The sequence below is a fragment of the Anastrepha ludens genome, chromosome 2, assembly GCF_028408465.1.
Source record: "Anastrepha ludens isolate Willacy chromosome 2, idAnaLude1.1, whole genome shotgun sequence".
NCBI lineage: Eukaryota > Metazoa > Arthropoda > Insecta > Diptera > Tephritidae > Anastrepha > Anastrepha ludens.
Window position 1 is genome coordinate 118263447 of NC_071498.1, and position 13034 is coordinate 118276480.

Genomic DNA, 13034 nt, shown 5'->3' on the forward strand with positions numbered 1-13034 from the left:
CCAAATGCAATAGCAAATGTGATGGAGTGCGGGAGGGGTAAACGAAGCAAAACATTAAAGCGGTACAATAACGCATTAACGCTGCTGGATTTGTTCCTCTTTGTTTGCTCACTGCTTCACTCCGCTCTCCACCACTCTCCACACAGCTGTGCTTTTGTTAGTTTGGCATTTAGGTGCGATAACATTTTCCCATGCGATTGGTTCAGCATCCGTTGCCATAACTTTATGTCCACTTCAGTAGTTTGTTTTTGTTTTAATTCCACTTTATTTGTCAGCTGGATTTTAGCACGAACTATTTATATTCCTCACACACATACAATCATATATTTGTTGGTTCTGTTGCTTTACCTTTACTCTATCGCGCTGTACTCTTATATGTATGTCTGTATGTATCGTTATCACATTTTCTATTTGCAGATTCGCATTACTCGTTGCCGCCAGTACTGCAGGGCGGCTATCTTGTCATCAAGAATGTCGAACCGACCCGGGATCAGGGCATGTACACGTGCATTGTGCGGAGTCGGGCTGGCGAAGAGGCTCGTCGTGATATGCAGTTGAATGTGAATAGTAAGTAAATACATAGCCGTGCATAGTAGTAGTGGTGGGAGGTTAGGCTTATGCTAGGGAATGTGATGCAAATCGTGATTTATGCTTTTTCAGTCCAAGTAAACTGGCGTACCGTGCGAGGCACTTCAGTGCGTAATGCAAAGTAGAAAAAAGTTTGAAAAAGTTTTTGTTTTTTTAATTGCATTGTGAAACAGGTGGCATTTTGTTTGAAGATCAAATAAAAATAAAACTCTCGTGCATTGGTAACACTAGTTTACAGCAAAAGAAGAAGAAAACAAATAATAACCAGACCTTGTAAGCGTCGTAGTGCTTTTACTTAAGTCTTTTATTAAAAAAAAGCAATAATTATATCGATAAGTTAATCAATTATTGTAAATATTCGCCATTGCTGTTTCAAATCTCTCCCCACCTCTCGACCAATTTGCTGATGCCGTTCCGCAAAAAATCGCGTGGTCTGCTGTCAAAGAAGTTATTGAGCCAGTTTTTAAGGAAGTTTTTAAGGAAATCTTTCTTATCGAAGGTATGGTGTGACAGGGAGCGAAAAAGTTGGGAATAAGTTGGTGCAAGGTCTGGAGGTCGGGTCGGTTTGACCATGTTCATCTGGTCTTTTCGGTCGAATAGCCTCATTCACACGGTGTAGTTGAGCAATGAGTATTTCCCAGTACTCCATACCCTCCCAGTCCCACCAAACATATATCATGACCTCCTTTGGCTGAAGAATTCGAATTCAGAAAGCACGTCCCGCAGCCATTGACGTCAAAGTCACCATTTTTGAACTTTGCAAACCATTTCCGTGTTCTAGACTTATCTATGACACCTTCTCCATACACTCCGTAAATATCCCGGGCTGCTTCGACCTCGATGAAAAGCAATCAAGAGCAGGTATCGAAAATGTTGATTTTTTCCTCCTGGGTATATCATTTCTAAGCCTCAAAACTAATAAAAAATTCAAGAACTCAAAAATGCAATCAAGAGAGTTTTGTAGAGCAGAAAGAGTTCTATCTAATGAGTACTTACCCTTCGCCAAGCAGGAAACAAATCGTTGTAAAGTAAAATAAAATATAAAAACGCTATGAACTTATTCTCCAACCAATATTAATTAGGCACGCTGAGTACATTTGCAAAAATGTTTAAGTCGTCTACATTTATTTGTGAATGATATACCAGCTGATTTCGTAACATCATGTTGTGTAATGTACGCAGGTCACCTAAAGAATGGGAATGTCAGTGTACATATTTCTTTCATCGTCTGTCAAGTGAAAATTGATTATGGTATCTTTACAGATTAAGACCGCTACTCTCATTAAAATTTATGAAGAGAAAGATGAATTTCGGGACCTTTCCACAATCAAAATTTTTCAAGTGGGATTATATCTATCCTCGCTCCACTTAAATGTAGGGAAGGTCCATCAATGCTTTACTAGGTATGCCATCCACTCTATTTAATTGTTTGCCTATTTCAAGAAGTCAAGAAAACGTCATTTCAGACTCACTGCTGAAACTTAAGAGCAACGGAAATATATATTACTAGCAAACCCGGCCCCCTTCGCTGGGCACACTAAAATAGAATAGATATGGTTTAGAACAGAAAATATATGGTTTTCATATTATTTATTTATTTATTCTTTATTCAAGCGCTTTGGCATAAACAATATTTTTTGTTTTTCTATTTGTTTTGAGTAAATATAAAATATAAATTGAAAATCAGGAAAAAAGAAGATTGTTTTTAAATTTCAAATCAACGCATATGAATAAACAATCGTCTTTTTTCCTGATCATCCATTTTTCCTTTCAATTTATATGTTTTATTACGCATTGGAGCTTTTTTAACCATTATCCATTTATATTTTTCAAAAAAAAAAAAAACGAAAAAAATTGTTTTTTCCACGAACACATAATTTCATTTGGATTTCACATTAAATTCTCAAATTTCGTAAGAAATTATTCACTGTTCCAAAATCCACTCCAAAAAAATTCACAACCAATTTGTACATGTTGCACTTACGTTTTTTCCTTATGGCATCCAAATCAGAAAGAAATATTGATACATTGTAACTCACACTGTCAATTTGACAGTTCAGTTCCGCCCCAAGCGTTAAAAAAGTAAGCGACATTATGGCTGGCTCAAAAGAACGCTGTACCCGTTGCCACTGCTCCGAATTACATCCAAACTTTACGAAACCCATTTTCAATACTTACTTAACAATGTGCATAAGTTTGGTTTAATTCGGTGCAAAGACACGGCGGGTCCACGTTTGGCATATATTTCGAGACCCTAGACATCAATAGGTATGAAAATTACCCCGTATTAAAGCACTTATCAACAGCTTTCATTTGATACCCATATTGTACATACACAAGCAAAGGTTACCCGGGTCCACGTTTTGACCTATATCTCGAGACCCCAGTCACGGAACGGCATGAAAAATACTCTGTACTAAAGCATTCACCAACAGCTTCCATTTGATACCCATATTGTACATACACGTCCGAAGGTTACCCGGGGCCACGTTTTGACCTATATCTCGAGACCCTATCTACCAATAGGTATTCAAACTATACGGAAATCATCTTCAATACCTACTTAACAATGTGTGTAAGTTTGGTTTAATTCGGTTCAAAGACACGGCGGGTCCACGTTTTGGCATATATTTCGAGACCCTAGTCATCAATAGGTATGAAAATTACCCCGTATTAAAGCACTTATCAACAGCTTTCATTTGATACCCAAATTGTACATACACAACCAAAGGTTACCCGGGTCCACGTTTTGACCTATATCTTGAGACCCCTGTCACGGAGCGGCATGAAAAATACTCTGTACTAAAGCATTCACCAACAGCTTCAATTTGATACCCATATTGTACATACACATCCGAAGGTTACCCGGGTCCACGTTTTGACCTATATCTCGAGCCCTATCCACCAATAGGTATCCAAACTATACGGAAACCATCTTCAATATCTTCTTAACAATGTGTGTAAGTTTGGTTTAATTCGGTGCAGACACGGCCGGTTAGCGAACACACACAAAAAGTTGACTTTATTTTATATATAAGATTTTTTTCAGTTTGTGTCCGAAAAATCCAAATATCTTACGGAATCCTATTTTTTCCAAAATAAAATGTAATCCATGTTACTCTTGGATAATGTAGTTTTCGAATGGTGAAAGAATTTTTAAAATCGGTCCAGTAGTTTTTGAGCCTATTCGTTACAAACAAACAAACAAACAAAGTTTTCCTCTTTATAATATTAGTATAGATAATTAAAAAAAACGGATGTAGGGTATTTCTACCTGAAACACATATGGTCCATGAGCGTAGAGGGACATTTTTGCTTCTGCACGTTCATGAAACACATGTGGTTTATATATCCCCTGACGCACATATGGCTCAGGAACGTATCAGTGCTTATCAGGCGCACGTTTCCTGAACCATATGTGGCTCAGCAGACAGGGAACGTGTTAATTATGTGGGAATTACTAATATAGAACGTGAAAATAGCGTTTTATTTCGCTGTAAAATTGTATGTGCATATAATTACATGGAATTCAGTACATACATAGATACATATGTACATACGTCCGAAATGAAATAATGCGAGCGATTCGTAAATACATACATACATACGTCACCATACGATGTAATTCAACATTGATGAGGTGTGGTGAGATTATCGCTTAACGCCTGTTGCTTCATTCGGTTGACAGCGAACAAACACACAAACAGCTTTTTTTGGAAAAAGAGCTGCTTTTGTTTAAACAATTTTGGTTAAATAACAAATAAATCAATTATTTTTTTTGATGCAGAACGAAAGTAAATATTTCAAAGTTAAACTTCAAGAAAGTTTCATTTTAATTGCTTGATTCGTTTATGATTTATGGCCGTGAAAACAAAAAAATTATGTTTTTTTGCCACATTTTGACCGATTGCCACGCCCCCTTTATATATTTCTTCACATTATATAGATATAAACCTTCCTCTTCAATCAATCTATCTTTAAAAAAAACCGCATCAAAATCCGTTGCGTAGTTTTAAAGATTTAAGCGATTACGTGGACATAGGGACAGAAAAAGCGGCTTTGTTTTATAATATGTAGTGATACAGTGGAGTCTGGATATAGTGAACTAATTTCTCCAAGGCCTGTTCACAGTATCCAGGTTGTTCACTATATTAAGGTTGACATTTTTTTTTGTTTTAACTTGGTTTATTAGCTTTAAATTCAGGTTTTTTATATAAACAAAACAGATTATTTGTATAAAGTAATATTTGGAAAAATACATACATATTATTGAAAGAATTTACGAATAGATGTTTGCTGTTTGTGTTCGGAAATTGACTTTTGGACCGCTTTTTCGCGTAGACTTTTCAGTACTAGTATGCCAGCATAGTCAGTGGTGTTAGCTTCAGCCCATGCGATAGCTATATCGAAGCTTTTAATGGCTTCAGTAGCTTTTATTGAATTTCCGATCTGTCCTTCGCCTTGGCTGTCACTACCAGATTCTTCAGTATCCATGGCATAATTATCTAAATCAATTTCTTCGTCAACTTGGATTGAATTCCACTTCTCAATATCTTGTTCAGTGTAGGTTTCCTAAAACAAATAATGTTCACATACAAACTTAATTAACAGGTGCTTGTCAAGAGGGTGAATAAAATTACCTCCGGTAATACAATTTGCAGCAGACCCTGTATATCATGAACTTCTTCACATTTTTCCTGCAATATTTTTTCACGAAGTAAGCTCAATGGAATATCATCGTCTTCATCCTCGCTTTCATTTGCTTCTGTAGTATTTAAGCATTCTAATAAAGGCTTCCAACATTTTACTATTACATTTGCCTGCAGCTGATTCCAAGCAAGCATTAAAAATGATACAGCTTCCTTTAAAGTTAAATGTTTAAGAAATTGTGTGATGTCATCCTTTCCTACAGCTAAAAGCAGGAGATGCTTTTTGTAATACAACTTAATTAAGCGAATCACATTTTGATCCATAGGCTGAATTAAAGGCGTTACATTTGGAGGCATATAAATCGCGAATATGGATCCATCAGCAGTTTTAAGTTCATCTTCTGGTGGATGGCAAGGGGCGTTATCAAGCAAAAGGATAGCTTTGGCTGGTAATCCTTTTTGTAGTAAATACTTTTGAACCTAATATAGATTAAAAACGAATAAATACTCTGCAAAAATGTCAAGAGTTGCATTATAAATGTATGTACCTGAGGGACGAAGCAATGGTGAAACCATTCTCTGAAAATGTTGGCGGTCATCCATGCATTCTTAGAGTTCCGATAGTCTACCGGGATGTCATAAGCCTTAAAGGTGCGCGGCTTCTTGGCATGCCCAATTATTAACGGTTTGACTTTATGCTGACCAGTTGCATTTGTACATGCAAGAAAAGTAATTCTGGCCTTTTCTGCTTTTCTCCCCGGAGCTGTTTTTTCTGTTTGGCTGACATACGTTCTATCAGGAAGCATTTTCCAAAACAAGCCGGTCTCGTCTGCGTTATATACTTGGTCCTCGCAAAGCTTCAATTCGTAAATAATGTTTCTGAGTTTTTTTTTAACAGTTTATGCTTGCCGTTGCGTTTAAAGCTTTGTTCACTATTTCGAGTTGTCGATAGTTCACTATTTAGAGTACTCAATGTAAATTTCTAGGTGTTCACTATATCGAGGTGTTCATTATACCGGGGGTTCCTTATACCCAGACTCCACTGTATATAATTAAATTACCAACATATGTACATCTAACTAACTAAAAGACAGAATTCAGTAGTATAGAAAATTAATCAATTTGGAACTGAGAAAACTAGGAAGTAAGACTGGGAGATCTCATTGAAATCACGAAAAGGAAGAAAATTCATACTTTGAAGCAGAAATGGGCAATATGATTGTGATAAGATAAAAGGTTTGGTTCAGTATGTTAGGTGAATGGTTAGCAATTTGTTCGCTCTCTGTTTTGCATGAGTCAGAATTTAAATCTACGAGTAAGATTTAGTAAGCTAGGGGATTAGGCTCCACATATTCTTATTTGCATACTTTTTAGAGTGCAAAGTGCTAGCTTTTTTATGAGAAATTAAGACTAAATATATTTTTGGGAATACCGACATTTTAAGTAAAGAGGCTTTTCAATTCGATGTAAATTAATAGTAACGGGTGATTTTTTAGCTATTATCTTTTTAAACAGTTGCTTTAAGCAGCTGACACACGTTTCGTGTTTTGTTTCACTGTCAAACATCTTCAGTTTGGTCTATAATTTAACCATGAATCATCTTACAAACGAACAACGCTTGCAATTCATTGAATTTTATTAAAAAAATGCGTGCTCTGTTAAGAAAGTTTAAAGTCGAAAAATTGTATTCAGCGACAAAGTTAATTTTTGGATCAATGGGTACGTAAATAAGCAGAATTGTCGATTTTTGAGTGAAGATCAGCCAGAAGAATTGCAAGAGCTACGAATATGTCCAGAAAAGGTCACAGTTTGGTGTGATTTACGGGCTGGTGGTATCATTGGACCGTACTTTTTCAAAGATGCTGCGAATCGTTACGTAGCTGTGAATGGTGAGCGCTACCGTGAAATGATATCCAATTTTTTTTGCCCAAAATACAAGAGCTTGGCTTGCATGACATGTGGTTTCAGCAAGGCAGTGCCACATGCCACACAGCACGCGTAACAATGGACTTGTTGAGAGGCGAGTTCGGTGAACATTTTATTTCACGTTCGGGACCTGTCAATCTGTCAATTGGCCACCTAGGTCGTGCGATATAACGCCTTCAGATTATTTTTTGTGGGGCTATGTTAAAGCTCATGTCTATTCAGACTAGCCTGCTTCAATTAACGCATTGGAAGACAACATTAAAGGATTTATATGTGAGAGACCGGCCGAAACATTGGAAAGAGTATGCCAAAATTGGACTAAGTGGATGGACCATTTGAAGCGCAGTCGCGGTGAACATTTGCATCAAATAACCTTGAAACATTAAATAATATAGGGACGATTTAAATAAAAATTGCATTAATTTTTCTGAATTTTACGCGTGTTTTTTTGAAAAACTATCCTATAGCTCTTAAAAAATCTCCCAGTATTTGCCAATAAGAACCCATAAGACAGAAGACATAGAGGAAACCAGCTCATACGTGGAAAAGGCAGCTGGAAATCGAAATGGAGAATCTTTAGCTAAGTTGGCAAGAGATCGGAACTCATCCAAACGACAGAACAGCTTGGAAACAACTTGTTCCGGCCCTTTTTTTCCTTCACGGAACGATAGGGACTTATATATATATATGTAAATAAAAAAATATGTAAGTTTTTAAACCGATATTTATGGAGTACCCTATTGATTTGCAGTACTGAGTCCCTAGTTATACGAAAAATTAAAATTAATCATTAAAATCAGATTAAAATAGTAGTCCTTTACCTGCCTGCCGTGGTTACCCGTCCTTTACCGCATTTAAGATCACAAAAGATTAAGTGTAACTCCATTTTACAAAATTATTTATTCTCAGTCAACTAGTAAATATATATTCTGAAGAGAAACCAAATCAAACCATAAACACTTCTAGGAAATTCTCAATATAAGCGCCAACTAGTGGAGAAAGAAATGAATTCTGCACTACTACTCCAGTATATATTTATGTAAAACTCCCAGGAGAAAATTATTCAAAAATATATTTCGTTAGCCTATTAATCAGCTAATTCAAAATTTATAGTTCTGCGTTTTGTCTTGAAAGCCAAGTTTCTATCAACTATACAACTGCAAATATCGCTCATACGCACCGACGTTCCAATAAAAACTCAAGTATTTAAGTATTTAGAAAGGAACATAATCCATATTAACACTAGTCGAAAATACAATTGTTAAGTTAATTTTCATTGTATGCAATGAAATGCCCCTTAAAAGTTTCTATTAATATAATTTCTTTGACTTTTTATCTTCAAGGATTTGTAGCCACTCTAACCTACCATTACTACCAAATTAATGTTGCACGAAATTGAAATTGCGGCTCATTCGATATTTCCGCTTTGTAATCTTTCTATTGTCAAAATATTTTAACTTTTTCTTCCCTCCTTTTACTCGACTCTCCTCTAGGTCCACCTGTCATTGAGCCATTCAAGTTTCCAAAGAATCTCCAAGAGGGTGGACGCGCTCAAATAACTTGTGCTGTTTCATCTGGTGATATGCCAATCTATTTTAGCTGGAAGAAGGACGACATATCTATACCAACAAGTTTACAGGTGAGTTTATCAATCTTAAAGCACGTGAGCTCCTGAATGCCAATGGAGAGTAAAGTTAAAAGAAAAAGTTAAACGTGTAAATGCAGCAAGTTGAAAAGAGTCAGTTAAAAGTTATTTGCTACCAGACAATCAAAAGAAGCTGTGTGTATACGTAGCTAACTTTGTGTGTGCATATATAAGAGTGTGCGTGTGTGTGTGGATGAAATTTCGAAACAAAGTGTCAAAGTTGTTTTAAGCGTTAAATTAACAAGCAAACTATACCAAGTGCTTACAAGGGCGCACCTCGGGGATACCTTTCACACACACATACACATACACACTTACCACACTCCTGCAGTTGCATATGCTTTTCACATATTTCCCATCGCATATTCACTTGACATTTTAATTTTGTTGCTGTCCTTCCACTATTTCTTTTTTCAATTTCGCAGATTACCGAGAAAAAGGAGGAATTCTATTCGCTTTTGGTCTTCAAGGATATCAGCGCAAAGCACAGCGGTAAATATACCTGCTATGCGAGCAATGCAGCTGCCAAGGTGAACTACACCGCCGAATTGCAAGTGCGAGGTAAGCAACTGTGTGAAGAGTAGTTGGAAGCGGTAGTTGTTACATGAAGCGACACTCTCATGGGTTTGCAAAGAAGAAGAAAAACAAGCAAGATCACAAACACACGAGTGAAAAAAGAAAAAAATAGGAGACTGGTTTTCGGAATTGTATGGCAGCAGCGCTATTTATACCAGTTGCTCCAAGATAAAGTTTTCAGTATCACTTTGATGGAGTTTTAGTGATACTGATTTTCACATCCTAGCAGATGATTTCTGAAATGGATCTTAAAGGTTAAGGTTTTGCCAACATATTTGTTACGTCTGAAAATATTGGCCAGATTTGTTACAATTGGCACATTAAATACATTTTTTGGGGTTTACTATTTTTGTTAATTCAAAATATCTTTAAACGTAGTTATGTATAATTTTTTTTTTTGATAAACGGAATGCTAGGCCATTTGGCCATATGCTAGTGTTATCTTAAACAGCCAACTTTTTTTGTCAGTTGTAGAAATATTTCCATTAGACCAGCTTGGTGAAAGTCACTGCCTAATGAGATCAGGCCACTCTGAATACATGAAAATAAGAGGGCTTGAAAATTTTATTTTTAATCAAACTAATAAATGCAAAGCAATTCAAAGCAACTGGGCAACTGAAACACTACCGCTAGACTAAATACTGGGTATATTGGGGAAAATCCCAAACAAAGGTGCGATTTCTGAATATGGTAACTGGAGGGGGATCATGCTGTTAAACGTAACACTCAAAGTCCTCTCCAATGTCATTCTTAACCGAATCAGCGAAAAATTGTATGGCACTTCCCTTAGACAAAAAGTTGGCTTTTGAACGATAAAATCGTTTGTGCACCAAATTGTCACCCTTCGGCTCATTGCTAAACGGATTGTGGAAATGCAAGAAACTCCTTACTTTGTCGTTGACTTTGAGAAGGCTTTTGACTGGTTGCAACATCATATGATAGTATATGGAGCTCACTCCATCATAAAGGAGTTCTAGATAAATTGGTAAACTTAATACAGTCTCCATATACTGGTTTTCAGCGTACAGTGCTGCATGGTGCATTATCCGACCAAATTGAACGAGTTGAAGGAGTGAGGTAAGGCTGCATTCTGTCGCCATTTCTTCGAGGACACATATTGTATTAACATTGAAAAGACGAAGTCTTTTGGCAATCGACCTGGCGCATTCACAATTCACAATATATAAGCACCTAACCGTCAGAGCAAAGCTATTTCAATTCGAATGTGAAGTCTGTACTGCTGGAAAACGTAGTCCGTAGTTGTTTCAATAACAACAAAGCTGCAAAATTTTATAAATCGCTGTTTAGGAGCTGTACTGCGCATATGGTGACCAGATAATTGGATTTCTAATGATGAGTTGAAGTGAACAAAGGCCGGTTGAGATTGTGGATATGGATAGACCATAAAATTCGTAAACCTGCGACTGACATGAGCAGAATGCCTCTAGACTGAAATCCGCCAGGCTCTTGCCGAAGAGGACGACCGAAAGCAACGTAGAGACGAATTATGACGAATTCACGACACTTGACGACTTGCTCAATTGCTCGCAGATAAAGACCAAAGCTGCAAATCGACTCCAATGGAATATATTTGTATCGGCATATACATTGTAATATTATAATACACACACAAGTAAGTAAATTAAAGGTCTTCAAAACATGGACAATACTATGCAACCACAAGAGCACTATTTGCCTGTACAAGGCTTTTTGGAAAAAACAAGATTAAAGACTTCAGCAAACTTTCGGCATAATTCTAAATTTTAGAGGATTGATACTTTAAGATATTACTGATGAACATACGGCCTGGGGAAATAGTTCTATCACTTTCAAATCAGACTCTCAGATATAATTCACTGATGGACGAAATTAGAAGATGGTGGAATAGAAGATGGTAGGATGATCCCAACGTGAAGTCAGTAGTTCTGTATGGATGTGAAACATGGAACTTAACAACAAGAATATCACAATCATTACAATCCTTCCTAAATCGTTTCCTACGAAAGATAATGAGGATATTCTGGTTTAATATTATAAGCAACGATGATCTTTGGGCGGCTACCGGAGCAGGCCACTCCTTGAGTCAAATTAAAATTATAACGTGTTTATTGAGATCCTATGTTTTCAGGAGGCCGCCGTAGCTGAATGGGTTGGTGCGTGACTATCATTCGGAATTGACAGAGAGAACGTTGGTTCGAATCTCGGTGAAACACCAAAATTAAGAAAACCATTTTTCGGCAGGCAATGAGAAACCTCCGAGTGTATTTCTGCCATTTCATGCCTCCTCATAAAAATATTTGCCTTTCGGAGTCGGCTTGAAACTGTAGGCTCCTCCATTTGTGGAACAACATTAAGACGCAAACCACAAATAGGAGGAGGAGCTCGGCCAAACACCCAAAAGGGATCTACGCGCCAATTATTTCATCTAGGAACTATTGGAAAATATATATGTATATTGAATAGGGGCGCGAACCAATGGGCTTAAATTAAAAAAAAAATCAATTTCAATGCGTTTTTGCCGAACAATCTTCTTGGCCAAAATAGATGCCATCCAGATATGTGTGAGGGAATGTCTTCGTAAGAAAATGAGAGGAACCCACACTTACTTATTTTCGTATAATCAGGCGGCTTTGAAAGTTTTTCCATCAACTGATCTCTTCTCAAAAATAGTAAATGACTGCCTCAACCTTCCTAATACGTTATGGAACTTCAACACATTATTATTAGGTTGGGTTTCTAGACATGGGGGATATGAGAGAAATGAAATAGCTGCTCTTCTGGATAACAAATGGACAAACATGTCTCTAATAGGAACTGCGCCTTTCTGTGGACTTACAAAAGGCCACACGAATGAATTTTTTAGGAAGTAAGAGGAGAACAAATTCATTGAACACTGGCAAAATTCTATCGGTCAGCGACAAACGAAATAATTCCTAACGCTACTTTCTTTCTGCAGAGTAGACTTAAAACTTTCAGCTGGTTACTTTATAGGCTACTGTAGCCTGAGTTATCACTTAAACAAAATTGGTATCTCTGAGATCTGAGAAGTCAGCTGTTGATTCTGCGAAATGGATACTGAAAATTTAGAACTCATTCTTTGTGATTGCCCTATACTATATTAGGTAGAAGAGGACTACACCCCCTTGGTGATATTGTCGTACATTTATATAAATTGTGGGACAATGAACCACAGAATTTGTTCAAATTTTTAAAAAGTTTTAAAATATGAGGTACTCCAGTAGGCTTTCCACAGAGGTTTTTTTTGGTAGAGATATCTCTTAGACTGGTCTGTAGTGCGCATTAGCCTAATAATAATAATAAATTACACAAAAACATAAACATTTTCAAATGACGGAAATAAATACAAGGCAACGCGTGGGACACACTTCTTTTGGGTGCATGGGAAAAAGTCCGCAGAGGGCTAACATCGCAAACAAATTATTTTCAAACCTAATTTGCATATGAGGCTCTACCACACTTTTATTTTCATATTTGCTTAGATAATAATTTTGAATAAAACAATTTCGACGCGGTTTGTTTTTATCGCCCAAGTTATTTAATGTATCAGAAAATTGTTTGCAAAAACTATTAGGATTTAAAAACAAAATTTAAAAAAATGATTAAACTAAAATTTTAACTACTTACAAGGT

The 13034-nt window shown here is 36.6% G+C and overlaps 2 protein-coding genes across 4 annotated transcripts in view; one reads left to right on the forward strand and one right to left on the reverse strand.

Annotated features, from left to right (window-relative positions):
• Positions 1-13034, forward strand: part of LOC128855192 (cell adhesion molecule Dscam2) — a 274245-nt gene that overhangs the window by 191062 nt on the left and 70149 nt on the right. For all 3 annotated transcript variants that reach the window (XM_054089902.1, XM_054089903.1, XM_054089904.1), the window contains 3 exons: positions 418-567; positions 8657-8802; positions 9234-9369. In XM_054089902.1, coding sequence (XP_053945877.1) covers positions 418-567; positions 8657-8802; positions 9234-9369 — 432 coding nt within the window. The remainder of the gene's footprint in view (positions 1-417; positions 568-8656; positions 8803-9233; positions 9370-13034) is intronic.
• On the reverse strand, positions 4678-6279 carry LOC128855193 (jerky protein homolog-like). The gene is made up of 3 exons (XM_054089905.1): positions 5786-6279; positions 5229-5717; positions 4678-5160 (listed from the first exon to the last, which is right to left on the reverse strand). Exons 1-3 carry the CDS (start codon positions 6041-6043, stop codon positions 4855-4857), a joined length of 1053 nt encoding a protein of 350 aa, XP_053945880.1. The 5' UTR covers positions 6044-6279; the 3' UTR covers positions 4678-4854.